The 24,365-nt window shown below is 36.1% G+C and overlaps 1 protein-coding gene across 1 annotated transcript in view; it reads left to right on the top strand.

Annotated features, from left to right (window-relative positions):
• LOC134534588 (tumor protein p53-inducible nuclear protein 2) overlaps positions 1-17,044 on the top strand; it is a 46,900-nt gene extending 29,856 nt beyond the window's left edge. The window contains exons 5-6 of the mRNA XM_063373105.1: positions 5,656-6,029; positions 9,169-17,044. Coding sequence (XP_063229175.1) covers positions 5,656-6,029; positions 9,169-9,318 — 524 coding nt within the window. The 3' untranslated portion in view covers positions 9,319-17,044. The remainder of the gene's footprint in view (positions 1-5,655; positions 6,030-9,168) is intronic.
• The last annotated feature ends 7,321 nt before the right edge of the window (positions 17,045-24,365 follow it).

The raw sequence follows: 24,365 nt of genomic DNA, 5'->3' as shown, positions 1-24,365 counted from the left end.
AGGACTAACCTAATGGTGGACAGTTTTGCCACAGGTGCATACACATAATTTGTATTTTCTGTTTGGTAACCTCTGGCCACCAACCTTGCCTTTTTTGTTCCATCCGATTTAGTCGTAAATACCCACTTAGTTTCAATTGGTGTTGTACCATGTGGTGGATTTTTAACTGTTGTCCACGTCTGAAAACGGTCATGTGCTTCCAGTTCCTTCTCAACTGCTTTTCTCCAGTCATCACTCCTTTCCACAGCTTCTTTGTAAGACTGAGGCTCACTTCCACTTAGCAAGCAATAATTCATGTAATACAATTCAAAGTTGTCTAGATGTCTTGGTTTTGATATTTTTCTCTTTGGTTTTTTAGCATCTACCTCTTCGTTATCAAAACCATGAAAATCTTCATCTTCATTGGTGCTGTCATCCTTTGATGTCACATCATTCACCACTTCTTCATTTTCTATGTTCTTCCTGGACATCTGTTCTCCAACCACACCATCTTTATAATGTATTCCTTCTTTCGCTTTTTCTGTAACTCTGTCTTCATTATCTAGACTGCTTTCTTTCACATTGTAGGTGGTATTGGTCTCATCAAATGTTACATCTCTGGAGATTACAACCTCATCTGTAAGTGGATCCCATATTAAATAACCTCTAGGACTGTAGCCCACCATTCTTCCTGGCCTTGCTCTAGGTTCCAGTTTATCCTGTTTTGGTAGTTTCACCCACCATGCTTTTGCACCAAATACCCTCAATTTATGAAGATCAGTTTTTCCCAAAAATATATCTGCTGGAATACCTTCGTGAAGTGCTGCAGTTGGTGATCTGTTTAACTGGTAGGCTGCTGTCCGAATTGCTTCCCCCCACAATTGTTTGGGTAGATTGGTCTCGACAAACATGGTTCTGACCTTATCCAGTAGTGTCCTATTCAGTCTTTCGCATTTCCCATTACTTTGGGGAGAATATGGTGCCGTATACTCCAGTTGTATACCCTTAGTCTTACATAAGTTTTTCAACTTTTCACTCTTAAACTCACCACCATTATCACACCTTACACGGTTGGTACAGTTCGCTCCCAACTTAGACTCAAGGTATCTTTCAAAGTCAATCAAATTATCAGCAGCTTCACCTTTGTTTTTTAACAAATAAACCACACAAAAATGTGAATAGTCATCCATGAAAGTTTGATAATATTTTTCACCTTTACTGGTTGGGGTGCTTACAGGTCCACCAATATCAGTATGGAGAAATTCACCAATCCTAGTTGACTGTATGGATGAGCTCCGAAGAAAAGGTTGTCTACTAGCTTTACCCTGACTGCAAGAATCACATACGTCTTCTGAAAAAGGGAGACCCATCAACTTCAGTCCTTTCCTGTTTAAATGCCCAAGCCTCCTATGTCATAGGTCATCTATTGAGGTTAGGTTACAATTCTCCACGTGAAGATTGAATTGACTAAAGTACAGTTTTCCTGAACTGTTAAAAATAATTCGCAAATTATCACTTCCTACTATCTCTGCTCTATTCTCAGTGAATATTATTTTTTTTCCAGAATTAACTATTTTATTTACAGACAACAGATTCAGTGTAAGTCCTTGCACAATGAGAGCTTCAATCCTAATCACACGTCCCTCCGTATGTACTCTTAAAGTACCCTTTCTATCTGAAACCATCTCTTCACCATTGGCTACACTAATTTTCACTGGGCTATCCATTACACTTATATGGTATCAGTCATGAATTTCTCAATATCTGGTGTCACAAGATGATCTGTGCAGCCCGAATCCAAAATAAATTTAACTCTCCCTTCGTGCACTTCATCATTCATAACCGCACTATTACATGTTGTCGCAATAAACATAACCTCACTCTTATTGTCACACATATAGCTAGACTGACCTCGAAATCCGGAACTATACTGTCTTTGGTAGTGACTCCTTCCCCTTCTTCCTCGATTGGTACCTCTCGTAAATCTCTTGGGACAATCAGCTACTAAGTGTTGACTGTCTCCACATTCATAACATCTTCTGATAGGTCTGTTGACATGATGCATTGTTCTTGATGCGCCGAAAGATGTTTCTCCTTCTTGTGTTTCTTGCAAACTACATTCGTTTTTCTTTGATGCTCCGAACGATGTTGCTTCATCTTCCTTGTTGTTTTGAACATGACTTGCCTTTAGTTCAGCATCCAGTAGCCTTGATTTCACAAATTCAAGTGTAAGGTCTGTATCTAATGCTTCCAAAACAGTCACAATATTTTCATATTGATTTGGTATGGTTAACAATAAATGACACACGAGATCATCTTGTTCCAGTTTGGAACCCATTGCTTCTAAGTCCCTCACTAAACAATCGAATCTGTTGAAGTGTTCTTGTAGCGATGTGGTACACTTTAATGTCAGCAGTTTCTTGCGCACAAAAAGTTTTGACATTGCACTTTTTCGTTCGAAAACATTCCGCAGTGACGATAACATCTGAAATCCTGTCTTCGCATCTCTCACATAATCAATGTGTCGATCTGTAACACAGTTAATAATTACATTCCTTGCTTTTCGATCTATCTCAATTGATGTTTCCAACTCCTTACCCTCTTTACTTTTCCACATCTCATCTTCGACAATTCCCTTGAGTCCTTTTTCCTCCAATAAGGCCAAAACACGAAACTTCCAATTTCTAAAATTTATATCTGTTAATTGAGGAAAGGGACAAACGTTTGTATTCGTCGCCATTAGCACTGTTGTTTTTCTTAGATCTTCGTAAACATCTCCCGACTCACCGCTCGCGTCAATATATATTTTTATAAATCTTAAATTTTCCGATTTTTATTCCCCTTATGCTGACATTCGTAGTCTGGGCCCATAACCTGTTAATTTTACACTTTGTGACGGCGAGTTTTAACTTCTATTGCATAGTAGCAGAGGTTCCATCTTGTACTAATCTTAGTATCACAGTATCACTGCGCATGCGCAACTATAGGGTGTACAAGAACATAGTTGACACAATAAACACACACTGTACCATAAACAAGTACCTACATTAAATATTTCACAGATGCATCCCTTCACGCATCCACTAATTCGAGATTTCTAGGGATGCGACACTCGCATCCACTAACGCGTCCCTACATCCATTAGCTTCGGAATCGGGTTTTATTTTGTTTGTGTATAATATTACTTCAGATTTTCAGCATAAGAATTGTTTAAAACATTATAAGCGAAAGTGATAACTTAATCAGAGACAAATGAAAACGTTAATAAATATAATCAAAATACGAATTTAAACTAAAAGGATAATTCAAAACTCATAAGTATTTTTAAAGTTTACAATTTATAAAATGTATTTTATTTGGTTCGCTAACATGTATAACATACACGTTACATTATTTTTTAATTGGTAGGTATTTATTATTTACGTTTTGCTCAATATTCATAGATATCCCTACACAAAATGGCTGCGTGAACATTAGTACGACTGACAGTCAACAGGTGATGCTAGCAGTAAAAGTATTCGGATACTATCCATCCATTAGAAATGTGTCCTCTACATTGTGGCTGCATTTGCTAAGGGATGTAGGGATGTGTGTGCTAAGGACGCATCCCTATGTATTCGGATACAGCCTTTGTTATACATACAGGAACATAACCTCACTTATATAAATACACTTGACAATATTTATGAACTCAATTTCTATCATTAATATTCACAATAAATAAATAAATATTATTTAATTATATGGACCAGCATTCAATATCAATCAACAATATAGTATATGATTTAAAAGCACAATATAATTTTTATTTGTATGTAGTCATTTTTCATCTTGTCAATTTTTTGCATGCTGCGTGCACATCAATTCACTCTCATTTTTTTTTCATTAGGCACCTTAAGAAATACACTTAAAAAATTTTATAAACATAATTTTTATTAGGTACTATTATTCATAATAAATAAATGTTTTTAATGATATGGACCAGTATTCAATATCAATAACTAAAGTAGGTATAAGATTTATAAGTACATATATATAATTTTTGAATATAGCCTTTTTATCATCCTGTGAAAATTTTGTTGCCTGGTGCATTTGCATTGTAAAAATTCACTTTCATAATTTTTTCATGATTCACCTTAAGAAGTATAACCTAAAAAAATAGCTTATGATGTTGAGTGTTAAAGAAAATTATGAAATCTTTAATTATTGTATAAGCAACAAACATCCTGCTACGTATCAGGCAAGGGCATAGCCAGCTCAAAATAGGATGATAAGGGGGGGGGGGGGGGGGAGGGGGGGACTTTTTCCCACTTCGCAAAAGGATAGGGAGGGAGTGGATATTCCCTTTGGTATCAAGTCTGGCTTTGAAAAGCAGTTAAGAAAAATGTCCAGATTCAATAACTGCATATCTATAGGTAAGCAAGAACCTTAAACTGTCTAGTAAATTATATACTAAAAAAAATTTTTTTTTTACTGTTATAAGGATAGTCCTTGGAAACTCAGGTGCAAACAATATCACTTGCAAAATTGCAAGGCATAGCTTTGTACCATTTGCAGTTTTACAAATAAGCTCTGCCTTACACTTTTGTAAGTGATATTGTTGGCAACTGAGTTTCCAAGGATTTTCCTTATAAAAGTACAAACTGACAGGAAACATCTTTATGAACCCCAGGCCCTACAAACTTCTCTTGTTTTAGCGAGACGTTTTTTAAAACTTTTTGAGATGTAATTCTTTGGCATTTCTCTCAGCTGAAGTTAAACAAATTATTTCATATTCATTGTTGCTTTATAGTTTTCATTACAGAACACTAAAAATTTTGTGCCTTAGGCACTTTTTTATCTGCCAACTATTTACCTACTACGTATTGCATCTTGTATCACATAAATTTGAGAGAGGGTTTAAACAACTTTCTGTAACAGAGAGTTATTTCATTGAGGAGACCACAGTTTTTATTGGTAGTTTCATTTTTTCCTCTAGAGAATCTTTTTTCTGCATGTGTTCAGGATTGCATAACTAATTGTGAAAAGCACTGCATTTCATTGTGATTCTAAAAGTTTTGCAGATATACCTGATGTAATGCTGTCGTGGTTTTAAATGGCTAAAAGATTGTAGAAAAGAAAATTAGCTCTGAAATATTTTATTGATAATTTGAACAGTGTTATACAACATGAAACCAAACTAAAAGAATCTGTTCATTTGTTATCCAACACTGCCTGCTGCTACATCTCATGTCATTGATAAAAGTGACCTTAATTTGCTATATGGTCTTTGTATATTTTATATTACAAGAGTTCGAAAAACAAATTTTTCTCTACTTAAATTTTTTGTCGCATAGCAAAACTACAGTACAGGAGTACAGGTTCTTTAATATGGTGCGTTCAGAACCACGGCCGTAATGTATCCGATATCTTGCTGGGTTAAGACAATGTAGTTTTAAGGGCAATACCAAAAGGAACTAATATAAAACTGGTACAATGATATTTAAAATAAGTTGCATAAGCTGCTCTATGGCAAGCAAAAATAAAAAAGTCTCTGATTTCACGTTGCTTTCGTAGTTGACGAATGCTCAAATCCAGCCCAAAAAATCTGAACTGTTTGATCAGTACCTGATTGCAGAATGTCAAACTGAAGACTGTCACATTAAGGACAGTAAGAGCAGTTTGGTCCGCCTGCAGATGCTGCAGACTGCAGCGGCAGCGACGAGGACGAGTGCTGGTGCGCGCCGTCGCTGGAAGTGGTCCTCCGCCCCGCCTCCCCCTCGCTGGAGGAGTCGTGGTTCATGACGCCCCCTCCCTGCTTCACCTCAGCGGGGCCCTCGCACGTGGAGACCTCGCCGCTGGAGAACCTGCTCATCGAGCACCCCAGCATGTCCGTGTACCAGCACTCTGGCTCCGGCGCCCCCCGCCCGCAGTCGCCCTGTGCCCCGCCCCCTCCCCCTGCCCCCGCGCCCCCCGCTGCCGCTCGACCCGCGCCCGAGGGGCGGCGGGCCGTCTACTCGCTCCAGCAGCAGCAACAGCAGAATGCTGTCAGCATCAGGTCTGCTCAGAAGGTACGTGCGTCCTACGTATCGTTGGCTTCTCTTCGCGAAGAAAAGTTGGTAACTTTCACATATACTGTTTTTGTTTTTAAAATACAAAAAATCTCATTTTCACATAGATTTAGTCACTGCGTTATTTTCTCTCACAGAATTATGAACCTACGTTGTCATTTCACTTATAAAGTAGTCTCATGCCCTTACATTTTAGATGAACCTTGGGTAGTATCAAATACTGTAGAGGGAGAATACAGGACAGCTCGCTCGTTTTCGCAAGAAACCGACGGTGCTGCACTCTCGCGGCTCGGCGTGATGACTACCCCTAGCTGCCGCGACCACAGCCGCGCCATACGAAAACTTTTGAAACTAAACTCGCTGAAGTACAAAGAGTAACCGTCAGAATTGAAAGGAATTATTATTAAATATTTTTTTTTAAATTCTATTGCCTTATAGAACGTAAAAATTTTCCCCAAGTCAAAATATATCTCTTAAATAAACATACTATCGTGAGTTGTAATATTTCCCACTTCCCGCATCATATTTCTTGTGGAATGTCAAATTAAAAATGATTAGATTGATTGAGAAACCCACTGAAATCGAAATGTGTGACGAATGCTTCAAAATTTTTGTTAACTTATATTTTAATGTCATAATCAATTGTTTTATAAAAGGTGTAAATGATGAATGTAGGAGAACCCGGAGTAAAGAAAACAAAATAGCAAAAAAAGTCATGCACATGTAAATTGTATGGAATATCTAGCATAGCAGTGGTTATAAGGCATGATCGGGGAAAATAAACTTCTTGCTATTTATTTAGGTACAGCTGGATAAAATTTTACAAGCATATTCGTCTCTTGTATATTATTTGCCTTTTTCATTTACAATGGAAGTGAATCTTGTAAAACTTGTTCTAGCTCTGGTTCCATTGTAATAATGCATTTATTTAAATATTATTATTTTTAAGTAACGAGGTATTAATACATATTTAATATGTATGGTAGCTTAAGATGGTGCAATTGTAAGTTCTAATTTAAGGATTATAATGTTTATTTACATTGTGTCAAACGCTATGTACTTTTACATATTTATGTCATACCGAAATTATGTATTTTTTCATCTCCCTTTAATTTTCATTATTATTTAAATGTCCATGTTGTTTAATTTCATAATATCGTGCTCAAATCTCTGTTAACTGTACATATAATTATTATAAACGTATTATACACTATATGAACAAATGTACTCATTATATTGCACATATTCATAAAAAAAAAATTTAACCAATAGGCTGTTGAACGATAGCAAATCAATAGTATTTTGTGACTAAAAAAATTGGATAATTTAATTAATTCATTAGATAATTCCCTAAATGAACGATGATTAGCAATATAATGCTTTGAAAATTTTTGCTTCAATTTTCCTTGAAAATATGCTGTTCATTGTTAACTATTTTTTACATCGAAAACAACTAACTTTTCAGCAAATAAATTTACATCTGCGTGGCCGCAAAGAATACGAGGGTCAACACAATTTTTTTCAAAAGAATCTGTTGATTAGTCTAGGTGCAATGACGAGTTGAATTTAATACATTTTAGGCTTGGAATGCATGGCCGTGGGTGCTGTTATCACGCCGAGCCGCTAGGTAGCAGCGCTGACGCTCTTCGCCCGCGCGGCTGTGCTATTAGTATAGAGCTGTCCTGTATTCTCCCTCTACAGTATTTGGTAGTATCCACAATAAATTTTATTTTGGATCACAAATAACCTACTGACAATTTGTCTGCATATTTTTTAAAGCATTTGGCAATTATATTTTATTAAATAAATAAAATATGTATTATAAATATATACGGGATGTTTGGGAACAACGGATATAAATTTAATAAGTGGAAGAGAATGCCAAACCAAGAAATTTTTGTTATTGAACATATTGTTACGATTTACCGCGGGTTCGTAAAGGATAGCCCAATTAAAGATTTTTATCACACACACAGTTTTATTTATTGCCCCTACTTGTCACTTACAAATAATCTAAAATGGCCAATAATAATTGCACTTAAAAAAATGTTGCCTCCTCCAGTCACTTGCTTCTCACAATCCAAACGCCTCGCTGGGCCGCACCTCGGGCGCAACTCTCGCCGCAGCACCCCTCGTGGGTCTCCGCCGTGGGACTCCATCGCCTCACTCCGCCGCCGCCGACACTTGCCTTCGCCGAGGATCCGCTCGACGCCTCGCTCGGAACTTCGCTCGGTACTCCGCCGCGCCCGTGACACTATTACCCGGAAACTCCACCACGGGAAAACTCCCGACTCCACTGAACTCACTCACTCCCTAACCTGGAACCTTCGTCCAAGGACTTCGCCACTCTGCCGCACTCTCTCTCTCTGAACTCTACTGACTCTCCGTCCGACTCTGACCGGCGTCCTCGGGCATATAGGATAGGCCCCGGCGCAATTCCAGAACTCACGAGAGCGGCCGAGGCCAGTCGCGTCAATCCGTGCCGACACGATGGTAGAAATCTCTCGAAACTCGTGTCGGCGACTCGCGTAACTCCCAGCTGTCCGGTGTCAGTTACGTGTCAAAGGCAGGGCGCAGCGCAGGGAGTGGTGGGAAGGAGGGGGGAAAGCGACAGTTCATCTCATGTTGCTGCAGCTGCCAGCCAGCTCTGCACCTGCACGTGTCCCAGCCTTGCTGTAGTTCGTAACAATATGTTTGGTACAGCAATCCTGCAAAGTTGTAGGTGCGAACAGTAGCACACAAATTTGTGTTAGAGTTAGTCAAATGCAAGAGCAACCAACAGTGTGTTGTACAGCACAGTGAATAGTTGGTTGCATTACATCTGCATATTTAGCTTTGGGCTATCAGCGCAGTGTTGATGGTTTAGCAAGTGTGGTTCTGCAATTAAGTGTCCTGTAAGCCACTGGAGTGATGACTATTGCCCACACAATTCAAGTTTGTGCACTACTGTTTGTACCTGTAACATTGCAGGGTTGCTTTTTCAGATATATATTCATTAACAAAAACTGCTTGTTTTGGTATTCCCTGCCACTCATTAAATTTATGCCCCATTGTTCACGAACAACTGTAAATATGAGAGAACACCTTTAATGAACACGAATCACATTAGTGAAGGTGAAATGCAATTTCCCCCCCGCAGCTGAAGCAGCGGAGGGCCGGCCAAGCTCTGAAGCGCAACCACCTGGAGCGTTCCAACAAGGCTCGTGAAGTTAACTCCCGGAACAAGCTGAAGCGGCGGTCCGACCACATGCAGAACCACTCAGGGGCCAACAACAACCGAAAGTGCTAGCTTTAAAGCCCTCACCACTGATCTCAGGCTGCGCACGAACAAGGAAGAAGGAAGCCGTCGCGTTGACCGGCCATTTAGGAAGGGCAGCATGCCAGTTCCCACGTTGTCCAACGTGCGGGCTCAGAATGTTGTCACAAGTTTTGTAGGTGCATCTCCTTTAAGTACCTTTCTATATTTTTTTATTTTGATTTCAAAAGGAGGGTGAATAGAAATTCAATATGTGTATGTTTAGAGTTGAATTTTTAGTGTGTTAAAAAAAAAGTGTGCAATCATTTATTTGTGATTAATTTAAAAGAAAAAATATTTATGGTATCTGTTTATAGGAAGCCTATATATCTTGCACTATTACTAATACTTTGTAGATATCATATTTTTACACTTGTGTATTGGCTTATCTAGAAACAGTGATTGCTCATCTTTAGGTTAACTAACAAATCAATTCAAATCACAAAATGTTAACCTGCTTCAAAGCAAGATGATATTTTTTAAAGGTAAAAATATATCTGTAGTTTTTATAGACATGTTATTTTAACAAAAAGTTATTTTGTAACTTATAAAACATTGCAAACATTTTCTCTATTGATGTGTAATATTTGTGCGAACTAAACCAAAGCATTACCAGTATAACTCACAATAATGTAATTGTACGTTTAAGTAAGAGAAGAGTAAATCACAGCAGCATATATGATTGGGTATTCCCAGTGATAACTAAGCAACATTATGAATACAGAATGTTTTACTTAAAAGTGTGCAGTATGACTCTGTATATATGGTTCAGTCAGCAAGAGTAATATTATTTTGGTCATCTGAAAACAGTTTTTAACAATTGGCCAATTAATATTTTTAGGTAAATTTTTTTCTCTAGTACATACATGTGCAGCCTATCATTTCTTCATACTTGAGACAGTAATATTTTTTCCCCTCCTAGATTTTAATGAATGAATTAAGACTGAACATCTTGTTGGAAAAGGGGCTCATTAGAGGCGATAAAACGTGATGAGACGATAATGAGTTAATGATGGACTGAATGGGTGCAGGAGACTGGAGCACCCCAAGAAAACACATGTGCTCACGGCAACGTCCATCATGTTCATCCCTTACAAAAGAAACCAGGTTTGATCTCGCCGAGAATGGAACCGGAGATTGCCTTGGTAGGAGGCAAGTGATCTGACCACTCAACTACCATTTCCCCCTCCTCCCAGATAACAAAGTTTTTGCACCAACTATACTTGTTTGTAAACCAACCCTACTGTCTGAAGTCTACTGCTTGCTGCATATACTTTGGGTCTGAATAGTGAACCTGGGTTTTTTATTTTTATTGGGATGACAAAAATAGCATCTTGGGCACCTAAGGCAAATCCAGCCGTTTGTTCAGGATTGAAAACATAGGTGGGGGGAAAAATTGCATTTCTTTATCAATGGGCTTACATGTATTCAGCATTCGTGTCTAGCCAAATCATCACAAATTATATTTTGAGTGCCAGTACTATTATGGTTGAACAAGTTATTATCAAAAACCAATTTTGCTGTTTAATTTCACGTCAATATATTTTGTGTAAATGTCAAAAGAAAAATAAATACAGTACAATGATACAGTAAGAATCTCTCTAATCTGAACTAGATGCGGCAGTATTCTGTCCTAATCACAAGAAGTTTGGATTAAACTATATTGTCCTAAAATGTACATAATAGAAGTTTTAGATGGGTAAAATTTTAAAAATTAATTTTATCTTTCATAAATTCAACATTTCCTACAGCATAATTATAGTTTTAATATTACTGTATACATAAAACTAAGTTTTTAACCTACTAAAATTAGAAAATATAACTTTTTTTTTTAATGCGTTTGGATTAACCAGATGTCTGGCCAAGAGGGATCCATTTTAGCAAGACAACTGGATTTAAAATAAGTTGCAATAAGCTTCTCTTTGGCAGCAAAAAAATAGATATAAGCATTGCAGTTTTAAAAAAAAATTTAGTTTTTCAGTACTTGCCAGTAATGTGTAACATCTATCCTCGGTAACCAGCAAATTCATGTGTTCTCATGTTGCAAATACGCTTACAATATGAAGCTCAGACAAAAAATTTAACAGAATTCTTTAAAACAGTGCTGAGCATGATAAAAAATACGCAAATTGTGTTTTCAACAACATTTCTGGACGCGAATCCCACGTAGTTTCCGCACCTGCTGCTAGAATTTGCTACCAGCAGCTATGTAGACTATCAAATCATTTTGAACTACTATAATGAAACGGCTTTAATAATAGCTAAAAAAGACTTGAAGAAATACTAAACCCTGGCTTTGGACTTAATTTTCAACAAGAATTTTATTACAATACTGCCCATCTTGTTAAAATCATTACCAGTTAATACTATAAAGTTTCTGTTTTGTCTTTGTGAAGTTTGGCAGCACCGTGGATGTTGCACATTTCCATTCCTTGACTTCCATTGCATTCACAAAATTACTCCCACTAAAAGCTGTATACAGAGAGCTAAGACGTTACCCATCAATAATCTCAAAAATTACATTGCTTCCACTGTCAAAAACACCTGGATTCACAAAAAAAAAATCTGATTATAAGCAGTTTTATGGGTGCCGTATTATAGAATAAGTGGAATCGAAGAACACTGACTGAGGTAACCGATAATGAAGTGGTGAGGGCATTCTTAGCCAACTCTATCCCCACTCTGTCTTGAAAGCAATAGTTCTTACAGAGCGCAGGCAGTGATAAATGTCACTGAAATACACCTATCCCTCACTTAGCACGGCTTTAGATTGTACGGATTAATTTAGCGCGATGTTAATTTTACTGACCAAGTCTTGAATAGCACGTCTGTAAATTTCAGTTAGCACAAAATCTCTGCCGGCAAAAAAAAAAAAAAAAAAAAAAAAAAAAGAAAAAAAAAAAAAAAGAAAAAAAAAAGAGTTGGGCACGACGTCACAAAGTCTGTTTCAACTTCTGTAATCAACAGATGTGCTGTGGTATACAGTTAGCCAAACAAGGGGAAAGAGATGCGCGCACAGGTCTGACTACGCTATCGGATGTTGTACAAGCATCAGCTATGGCAAGTTAATTTGCGTCTATGGAGTGTAAAGGACCAAATGTTTTTACGTCCGCGCGTATGCCGCCGTGCCGTACCGTTGTCGCCTGGCCACAGACCGGGCTGTGAACCAGTCTAGCCAGTGGCAGGGAACTCACTCAAACAAAAGCAACGTCTGCCCATTCAGCTGCCGATAACTGTACGTGCTTGATCACTCATAATGCATCGTGTTCAAATATTTTAGACAAAACTAGAAGTATTACGGCGCGCAGATTGTCACGAAGGCCACGCTTATGTTGGTCGCACTTTAGTTTTGAGCAAGTCAACTGTGCGCACAATCGTACCAAAAAGGACTCTTACCAAAAGTTTATATATATAAGTCTGATGCTGCTGGTTGTACTAGCGGAAATATATTTGACATTAGACACCGGAACAGAAATAAACAGATGATTCACGTGGAAAAGGTTGTTAAATGAATGTTGCAATGAAATTAATTATCATTGGCCTGACAGGATTGGTTTGAACACGAATAAGCACTTTAATTTTTGAAAAATTAAAATGTAACTATCTGGCAGTATTATTGGTTTCACTGTCAGTAAAGGATGGTTTGGAAAGGTATTTGACATGAGTTGAAGGTCACGCCCGGGTGGGAAAGTCAGCCAGCCGACTGACGATAAAGTACATAACCACGCATCTCCCTTTACGCTGTGTCGTATTTGTCATACAAAGTGCGATGGGACGCATATAAAGTTAAATGGTGTGACATATAGTTGAGTATTATTCAACGCATTTATATTACGTAAAGTATATTTTCCTACACCAATTTAGAACACATTAAATAAATTAGCCTTGCTATTTATGGAAACTAATGCTTCAGAATACGCGATTTCGAATAACACGAGCATTATTAGGAACAAATTAGTCGTGCTAAGTGAGGGATGGGTCTATCAAAGTTTTCGAGCACTGCTACATTTGCATGAGCACCATACCTGCTGTCAAGAATTTCTTGGGCTTCAAGACACAATTTATACTTGCATAACATTGCATACAAGGAATGAACAGGATAAATAATGTGCTTTTAAAATTCCTTGCTACTTCGATGCTTGATACTCTTTGCACCATTCTGGGTCGAAACAAAGAAAGCTACTTTGTTAGTTTTGTGCTATACAGTCTTTTTTTGACGTGACAACGTCTAATAAATCGATGAACGCCGGCTGCACGCACGAAAAAGTGTCCCACTACGGATGTCCCACTACGGAAGTGTCCTGTTTGCTCATTGTACGCATGCGTGGCATCTCTCTTCCACTCGATTGGAACAACCATCGATTTGACTTTTCAATCATATTTTAGTCATTTGAATTATTAATATTATGTAATTTAACGATTGTCCATCGATTTTCAGCACAATCGGTACGGTTATTTAAAAGTAATGTTGAATATTCAAATACGTTTTGAACCAACAATGGTGTTTTACAGTTACACATAATAATTCAAATTACACCCGGGATCTTTTGCACAATGTTTTAAAAAATATTGTAACACATTATAAATAAGTTTGGTGTATTTGGGATGCGTATTTGTTATAAAATCGTGTTATAAAAACGAAATATTATTATTCCCCTACCATGAACAAAATTTTTATAATTATGTATATAAAACTGTTACTCCCAAGTATGGCCTCGTGGCTGTGCAGTTAGCCACGCTAACTTCTGATTCAAAGGTTGTTGGTTCGAATCCCGGCAGCTGCGAATTTTTTTTTTTTGTTCTTGTAAAAATAAATACGGCGCACGCAACATTTCAAAAGTAATAAATATATTTGAATTAATGGATGCAAATAAAAGTAAATTTATTAATTAAATTGTACATTTCATTTCACTCCTTTGTATCCATACAAAATAGTGATAATTCAATAAATATGATTCAATTTTATTCATAAAATTATGCAGAGGTAGATTCTATCATACAAAAGATAGAAAAATCTAAAAAAAAATTTCTTCCTCAAAGAATATAATATTTTTAATGCCTAAATGGTTTGGTTGCAAAAACCTATTGCGGCTCAGTCTCAGGCCGAATATGATATTTCCCTTTCTTCTGGATCAATCATTTCATCAATGTTTTGTTATGACGTCACGTTAAACTATCGTCCGTAAACCGACTTTACAGACAACCAATTTTTTTTTATTCCATTGTCACCCATGCGACTGATTCAAAAACACACTCACTGCCTCCCGGCCACTGTGACTTGCACGACTAAACAGAAACAGACATCAGACTCACTACCACTAGAACTGCTGCTTATGTATGGAATTAGCTTTTTCTTTGCTGGAGAAAAAAATTGTATCTGTTTTCTGTGTATGAATAATAATGTTGTTTTCAGATAGTTACAAACAGATCTCTGAGCACTTTATTTCTAAGTGACATGCACTCAATGTAATTAGAGGTCTTTTTATTAACTTGAAAAAGTAGGCGAGCACTCATGGGTGATGACTGGGGGAGAACAGGGATTACAAAGGCAGGCTCTGAAGTTTGTCTAAAACATGGCAACTTGTAAAAAGTTACAAGTAGCTCTTAAATGCCCTGAATTTTTTACCGTATTCTTTAATGGACCAAGAATACTTTCATTTAAAATTTAATTTAAAATGTTAACAAACAATTGTTATATTTATCAGAGACAACATAATGAACTCTTCACCATTTATCACTTAAGATGGGCAAATAGGCTTATATCAAGTCAGCACTGCATAATTATTTGTACAGTTTGGTTTATTTGGCAATAATGCTTCATAAGTTTTAACAGCGTTGTGTAGTCATGCATAACAGCTTTTTACATATTGTCTTGTGAGTTTACTGTATGAGTTAGTTTTATGAAGAAAGGCTGATGATTTATTTGTGTTTTACAACCTGAGAACATGGTAATTTTATGAATAGCTCTTGTATTAATAACATTTTCACAAGAAAATTATTATTATTTTTAAACCATTTAAGGAGAAAAAAAATGTTAAGTAGAGGATGTAGTGTTACATAACAAATATCTAAATGAGCGAGGCTGGTGACGAAAGTGTAATACAGGAAATAATTTAGGTGCATTTAAAACAATTTTTTGTATTATAGTTAAACTGTTTTAATATAAAGTTATGTATGTACAGAAATTATAGTGCAGGTAATGATTCTAAAAAAAGAAACACTTGATTTTTAAGTGAATGTAATTGATGTAGGTAGTTTTATTTCCATATTCTTCACTTGTTAACTAAATTACATACTAACTAAATTGTGGTAGTGTACAACTATAACAAAATAAAGACAATCCAAAGATTTTAAATTTAAATTAGCGAACATGGTTAACTATCAAGCAATACATCCGTTTACAATTGAATGTAATGTGTGTTTAGTTGAAATGTAGTGTTTTTTGGAATAATTATATTTGTATAGCTCCTTTAATGGACTACTGCTTCTTTCCTACAAAAAATGAATTCCATAAGAACATGTGAAACATGTATTCATTATGAGTTTAAGAGCAATACGTGAATTCAATGACCAGTAATATTTGACTACATATGTGCATTACTTCTAAAAAATACATTGGCATATATTTTCTAAAGAATCAAATAGTAGGTATTCAAACTTAAACATATTACTTGTGCTGTTGTAGGTAGATAGACTAACTTTGCTGTCATTATTGTATATTTTATTTTAATAACTGTATGTATGTGCTAAGTGAGTTCTCGTGTTTGTAGGATGTGTGTACAGTTGTTTAAATTGTGAGCTTGTGTAAGAGAATTATGCACCTACATCACTTCTAAGGCAGACAGATGAAGGTAGTTCATTCATGAATATTTCCACTAATTTACAATATACCTACCTATTAAGTGCATGTAAGGAAAATTTTTAGAAAGAAGTTAATTAGTTATTTATCAGAATTTTAAAAATTCAGCACAAAAATACTTACTTTTAAGTGAGTACTAAGCTAAGTAGTAATTTTACAGTCATTAATCACCTAAATAGAAAAAAAAAAAGTAAAAACACTAGGTATGTAAAATCTCAGGAATGACATTCGTTTTTCCAATTTGTTTGATACAAGCAGTTGCGTAATATGTAACTGGCACTATTTTAAAGTTGTTGCGTCAATATGATGATGTGGATTTAGACTCGTGAAGTATTTGTGCTTTTATCTGTCAGCCCAAAATGTGTCCAGCGTGCAAGCACCAAGGCGTCAAGTGTACGGTGTAGTTAGTTTTGTTTAGAGAGAGCCAGCAAAGGTATTCACTTAGCATCAGAGTTGTGTTTGTATCATCGTAACTTGGGAACTCGATTGAGAGTTGATTTACTTGAATTATAATGGTGCACTGATCTGTAAATATTTATGCCAGTTAAATTATTATTATTATTATGAAAACGTGTGTAATGTAGAAACTGTATTTGCTGCAGCTTCTTTCCAGACATATTGTGTGGGAAGCGACGCTGGATAAAAAATTGTGACTAGATGTGTTGCCATGCAGTTATCTTTTCTTCACATTTAATGTGTCAAAAGTGAATTCATCTGTAGCAGATGATGCCTATAAAATAAGAAAAAAAAATGTGTTTCATTAAACTTTAGCATGTAATGTTTCATTTATGAAATAATGCAACTTACTAAGTAATATAAAAAAAAATATTTTCAAAAGTTTAAATAAAAATATTGACAATACATGAATGTTTTATTTGTCACGTAAAGTTTTGTTTTCAACTTTTCAGTTTCATCAAAAACATTTCGCATGAACCTGCCTTAAATTACGTCTCTGGAACCTGTCTTGCACTGAATAAAATCATTTATAACAATACAGTAGAGTATTGCTAATCTGGACCACACTCACATACAGTTAATCTGAATGGGAGATAAAAAACAAACAGGATTCCCTATTTTTGTGCTTAAAAAACTTATGTCTATGCATAAAGTACTATTAAAACTAAAATTAAGCCGTAGGAAAAAGTTGTATTTATGAAGAAAAAAATTCTTTTTTTTTTTTTTTTTCATTTAAAACTTGTTTTATGCGCATTTAAGGGAAAATTACATTTAATCTGGACTTTCGGTGATCCGTATAGGGTCCACTCGCATCTAGTCCAGATTAGAGGGACTCTGCTGTGATCACCATTATCAGTAGGCAAAAACCAAAATTGAAAACTTAAGTTTTGAAAATTCTCGACTCTTGCAAAATAAAAGGTTTTGTCCTTGCCTGTTGCTTGTGTCTGCTTGTTTCCTCGTCTCGCACAGCTTGCTTAGCCACTTGCACACCAATTTATCTTCGGTTATTGAAGTTTTGAATGCAGAAGAAAATAAAAAGAAGTTAAAATGAAAGCTTCCAGCTTGTGGATTACGCAGGACATTTTCCTGTAACAACAGGGCTGATTATACTTCACTTATCAATGGAGATAATGAATGTATGCAAGCTGTTTTATAGTCTCAGAAAAGGTGTTCTAACCTAGGCTGGGCCTTCCACATTTTGGTCACATATTAAAATTAATATATATATATATATTAATTTATATATATATATATATATATATATATATATATATATATATATATATATATATATATATATCTTAGTATTTGTCTTTTTTCCTCAAGACAATACTGTTTATAATGGCCTTTGCACTTGTGGTTTTATTTGCTATGTTACCATTCTGAGGAATTTTGAATATATTTGCATTTATGTATGAGAATATCTGCCCTGATGGGGCATTATTTTAAAGTTCAGTTGTTTACACCTAAAATTTCCAGAACTTAATAGTAAGAATAAAAATAATTATTTCCCATTGAAAAAATTAACAAGGTAGGTAAATATTACTTGCCACATACACTAGGCCTAGCACCGCATGTTTGGCTGGTTCATAGTTCTTGTTTTCAATGATTTTACATCGCTGAATGAATACTTATAATGCACATCTAAGATATTATTTACACATACCTACTTTTCTGCCAATTTTTTCACTTATTTTCATCTTATGCAAGGACCATATCAACATGGTTAGGTAGGTAGCTATCATTTTACTCAGAATATCTCAACATATAAATAAGTTAACTATTTTATGCAGAACACTTGTAAAATTTACTTTTGCTGCCCAAACAAGCACAAGTTTAAGGTTTAGCAGTCTAAGCAGTTAAAAAAATGGTCGAGTAGTGATTTCAATAAAAACAAAGAAAACAAGCTCAAACAAACTTACCTGTTACGTAAGTTGAGATTTACTTTATTATCAAGTTTCAAATCCCATTGTGACAATCTTGGTAAGTCAGTTTAATTAAAATATATTTCTTAATTTGCACTTTTCAGATAATTTTTTTGAAGAATATATAGGCCTACTGGGTAATCCATTAAAAAAAAGCCTAAATCTTTCCAGAGACTATGCTGTTCACAATTGCAGCATTTGGAGGCTAGAAAAAACAACTTCACAAAAAGAAGTATTTGACATGGGATATCAGTAATTAATACGTTACGGTACAGAGCATTATTGATTTATTACGTAAATTGAGTAACAAAAACACCATTGTGTTAGTTAATCAATGTTTTGTACTATAAGTATCACTATATAATATAGCTCATGTGAGGAGGTAAACTTGTTTTAAAGAACATTAAATAATTATAATTCCTGAAACTCATTTTAGTTTTGCCAAAATAAAGTTGTTTAAAAAACTGCAATATTTTAAAATTATTTAACGAATGGATACTTACTATATAGGAGCGAGGGTTAATTATTTTGTAGAGTTTAGTATTTAGCGTGAACAAAATAATATTTGTTTTACGCAAGTTTTATTGTATCCATAAATGTGATTACTGATGGGTGTGTCTGAAAGTCTGCAGTTAATTACTGATTGGTGATTACTGATAGGTGTGTCAAAGTCAGCAGTGGTGGGGTTGGTAATTACTGACGGGTGTATCTGAAAGTCAGCAGTGCTAGGGTTGATCTGCATATGCTCGTACAGCATAAAACATACAACTATAACAAATGCACATCAGCACAACTGAAAGGAAATGTCACCCCAATGACTTGTGTTAAATATATTTACACAGTGTTTGATAATGACTGATCAAATTTCACTAAGCTATAACTTTATACAGATGAAGAGCAAATGGTAGTCTATACGTCGAAATGCCAAGTTTTCCATGGCACATTTTTGCATGTTGCCGGTTCACTTGGTTGCCAACCGGTGTTGCCTTGGTGCTGCGACAGCTAGTGCTGCTAGCACGCACATTCAGTATGCAATGAGAACAGGAGCATATGCAGAATTTCATTTTGGGTTGGGAGGGGGGGGATATGTCAATATCCCCTCCCTGCGTACGCCTCTGGATGAGATGGCGACAACACAGCAACAAAAAGCAATTTGTGTCCTATGGCTTAACAAGTCTGAATCAGAAGTCAGTTATAACTGCTCGTAATTTCCATCAACACTGCAGCAGTAAACTTCCTACTGCTTAGAGCATTCACCAGTGACACCAGTAGTTTAAAAAGACCGGTTGTTTTGTAAAAAGTAAATAAAAAATTATATAAATAAATACATATCTAAATTCACCCAAACCTTATATCTTTATTCATGTCAAGTGTTATAGGCTTGTGAAATCGGCTTGATCACTTATAAACATTCTGTATAAAATATAAGGCAGTCTAGCTAACGGTAACTTTTTAATCATTTTAGATTTGAAAGTTTTAATTCAGTCAAGGTGGTGTTAAATTATAAAACTACTTGTTTTAGTAATATAACCAGTTGTAACAGATGTAATTTGGGCTTTGTGCAGTTATAGACAGTATTGACCACCCGAAGGCTATTCGAAAATGGCCACAAAGACTAGAACACACCTGTCATCTACTGTTGGGGTCAACCAATGAGGTGCCATTTTCACCTCCTAGTCATCGGAGGGTCAATGCATTCCGGAAGAACCTTTCGACCACTCACCATTTTCGCTTCATAGCTTCCCGAACTCAGACCAGACTGTGGTCACCCAAGACGCCCGGTGCCAGATCAACGAGCCTCGCGTGTCTCATTCTTGCTGCTCTGCACACTGCAGAGCACCAAGTGGATCAAACCTTGAGTTGTATTTTAATTTATACCAATTGAATCCAATATTTTATACATTAGAGGTTGCAGGCAAAGAGTCATGAGAAACAAAAGGATGAGAAAATTTTGCAAACCACTTAACTGGCACTACTATTTAGTGAAATTTCACTTGTGTGAAACATGTTTGAGAAGAGGAGGAGATACCAATGAGTACTGACTATAGGAAAGACAATGAGAAATGTAAAATAAAATTTTCAGCCACGCAACTGCCTTCATCAGTTGTTGAGGAAAAAAACACACACACACACACACACACACACCACAACATTCACACAAACTGGCTGACATTTCCAGTTGAGTTCTTTGTGTACTCAATTTGAATGCTTATTGTTGTGCTGTGCCTTTACTGTATGTACTTTTAGTGAAAAAAATTATCAATGCATTTTATGAAGCTGCACATTTGTCATGTTTTCTTCCTTAAATGTTGACATTTTTTGTATTTCTCATTTATTACATATGTAACTACTTCACCAACCAGTGTGACATCCCTCACACACTGTCCAACACGAAAATTCACACAGAATCTTGTAGAAATGCTACCACACCGATTCTGGCCGTTTCATGTTTCGTTAAAAAAGATCAGATTGGTTTCCAACATTTACTTTGATACATGTACGTAGCCTAAAGTGTAACACATATGAACTACTAATTGATTGCTGGGCACATGATGTCAGTTTGAGCTGCATGCAGAGAAACACCAGCTCTTTCGACAAGCAAATTACAATGCCACAAGTCTACCTAAGCTTTAGTTCATCAACCTGCTTTGAACACTATACACAACCCAACAATTTGCATCACTGTTGTTAAATGTTTTAAGGAAATGACACAAATGCAAAGGTAAAATGCCAAACAACTATGTACATATACCAGAAAATAATGTCGCTTCATTCTCACTTTCTTGGCAGTTTAATCTCTCTATGTGACCTTTTTTGCTTAGAAGGATGTAGCTGCACTATATTTTGGAGTGTCTTTGATTCCCCACTGTCAGCTGAAGTAGCTTGTGTGGGAGAGGCACATAGTGACACTCTTAGGTTGATCGCCCGTTTCTTTTCACCCCTCACAGTTCTCATCAGTTGATTGTCCACCAGCCGCTTCGTCCGGAAACTCCTTAAAGTCAGGATCCAAAGTAGACCTCCTTGTACGAACATATGGGTTCAGGTGAGTTGATATGTTTGCAAATGAATGGAATTCCTTCAAATCAGACTACCGTTCTGATCTCTCGGCTTGAAAGACTCCATCTTCATTGTCGTTATTTTGTACAATCTCTGAACTAGTTCACTCCCAACACAGTAGGTACTGCTGTTTGTAAGCAACTGTGTTACATTTGTAATTCTATAATTTGTATGCAAAAAGTGCTGAAACCATCTTATAATGTGAACACTCATATGTCCCAGCTTGTCTTTAAATTGATTTTTCACGATTCTACTTTTTGAAAGTACTACTAAGCATGTACATACAAATAATTTGCTTTTCACAAGACCAAAGAAATGATTTGGAAAATAATAATTTTCCCACATAACTTTTGGACATAAGAAATAGAACACAGGCACAGAAGAAATGGTCTAATGTTGCACCAATTTTTCATAAAGTATGAACATAGCAAGTTATTGACAGTTAGTAATCACTTTTTTAACACATGCCTAAACTTTGTACTATTACCCAGCAAATTGCATGGCCACTCTTGAATAAAGAAAATAAATGCACTTTACCAAATCACATTCACATGAAAACTTGAAAATATAGATTTTCTGTAACACCAGTTCTTAAACAATCAATGGCAGCAACACAGCAAATAGATTTATTATCTATGGTATCAATTAGACATCAGAGAAAATCATATTTTAGTTGTCATTTGATTTCTTAACTGCAACAAGACCCAAAATAATTGAGGGAGGAAAAACAAGATATACTTAATTAGTTCTTATCTTCATCTTGACATCAGTGTCACAAACAATGGTAAAGAGATGAATGAGGATAATTGACAAAATCCTGTGTGAAGAAGGGAAGGAAGAAAAGGGGGGAGGGAGTACTCTGATAAAACCCACAAAATAACTGCAACACCCATTTGGGACCCAACCCTGATTCGAACCCAGATACCATTTGTGGCAGGCAAGTGACCTTGGCACTCAACCACTGTACCCAATAAGAAAACATTTCTTGAATAAAAATAATGTTGGGAAAGAACTAGCTCCTAAAAAGTATGTATTGCAAGTTGTATTTCAGATAGCATAAAGAATACTCAAAATCAAATTAAGGTAAATACTTGTATGAAAGAAAAAAAACATAAATGACTCAAATAATTTTATCCAGCCATCACTGGTCTTGCAAACTGCCTGCACCTGAAATAAACCAGTTTCTCTCAAGTTCAGGCACTCTTTGTATCGAAAACAAAGATTCAACCAAGACAAAAATTCACCTTCTCTGCGTGTATGCACATTAAGCATAGCTTACACCTGAAGATGGACACTTTTCCATTCAGATGGTGCTGTTTAACAGGGAGTCTACAAATAAACATTGTTAGAACTTTGTTAGGACCTCTTAATATTGTTTTACAACTTTAGTGCATCACTGGGACATTTTTATATGTAATAATCAAAACTAACCAAAATAAAAAATAGATCTACTATGCGCAGAAACATGTTGATTTTTGTCAAAAAGATAAAACTTTTTCAAAGATAATTTTCACATGATTAGAGTTGACACTCCAACTATTTATATTTAATGTGCGGCTATAAACTGAAGTGAGGTGTCGAAAATACAAAAGGACAGCTCGCAAGAGGCTGCTGATAAATACAGGGAATGATTTCCAGAACTTTTACTATTTATTCAGGGAGACTCTGTGACTTTCGTGACCTGTAGACACCCTGTTAGTATACTACGCAACACGTCTGCAAGCTTGAGACCACAAAAAAAAATGTGTCACACTGTCAAAAGTGTTATGCTGGAGATGATGTGGCTTGTTTTTCACCCTGTTTCCTCTCACAACCACATGGGGTCCTGAATCAGACGTCCTTTCCTTGCGGTGCTCAGGCGCTCAGATATGTGACACTGAGAAAATTTTGTTATATTTTGAACAAAGTTCATACACTTGTAATGGGGACGTACCACAACGCCGAAATACTACAACGCCGAAATGCCAAATTTACCACAACGCTGACAGCTAGAAAACTGCTGTGTACCATAACGCTGAATTACCACGATGCCGAAATACACTTAACGTCGAAAAAAGTCATTGCAGGACTGCCACAAAGGTTAGGTTAGGTTAGACTAGGTTAGGTTAGACTATGTTAGGTTAGGCTAGGATAGGCTAGGTTAAGTTAGGTTAGGTTATATTATGCTAGGTTAGGTTAGGTTTGATTGTGGTATTTCTGCATTAAGGTACATTTAAGAAACACACACAAATTCATTCAGTTGTTATTTCGGCGTTGTGGTACACAGCAGTTTTCTAGCTGTCTGCGTTGTGGTCAATTTTGACATTCGGCGTTATGGTATTTCGGCGGTGTGGTAACGACCCTCTTGTAACATATCGCAAACTGCACTTCTCTGCTTCCCAAGAGCTCAATGGCTGGTACAATCACATTCGTGCTTCAATTCATTTGATTTTATGTTAAAACCTGTGATTTGTCTTCCTGCTACATCTCACCCACTTCCCTACACCTACCCCCTATCCCTTTCACTGCCAACCCTGTTACCTCACGACCATTACACTGCTACTCTTTTTCACTTTTCATAATTATTAAAACTGGGGAGAAAATGAAGCAAGCATGCATGCAAGCTCAAGAAAATACAGAGTTAAAAATAAAGCCACTACAACATTTGTATGTTTTGCAGTATTCAATAATGAAGACCACTAATATACTCCAACTTAGACACAAATACATCCATGGGTATTATTAGAAATTATTAAAAAAGTATG

The sequence above is a fragment of the Bacillus rossius genome, chromosome 1 (genome assembly GCF_032445375.1).
Source record: "Bacillus rossius redtenbacheri isolate Brsri chromosome 1, Brsri_v3, whole genome shotgun sequence".
Taxonomy (NCBI): domain Eukaryota; kingdom Metazoa; phylum Arthropoda; class Insecta; order Phasmatodea; family Bacillidae; genus Bacillus; species Bacillus rossius.
Note: the sequence above shows the minus strand (reverse complement) of the source record. Positions and strands in the feature narration are given on the sequence as shown.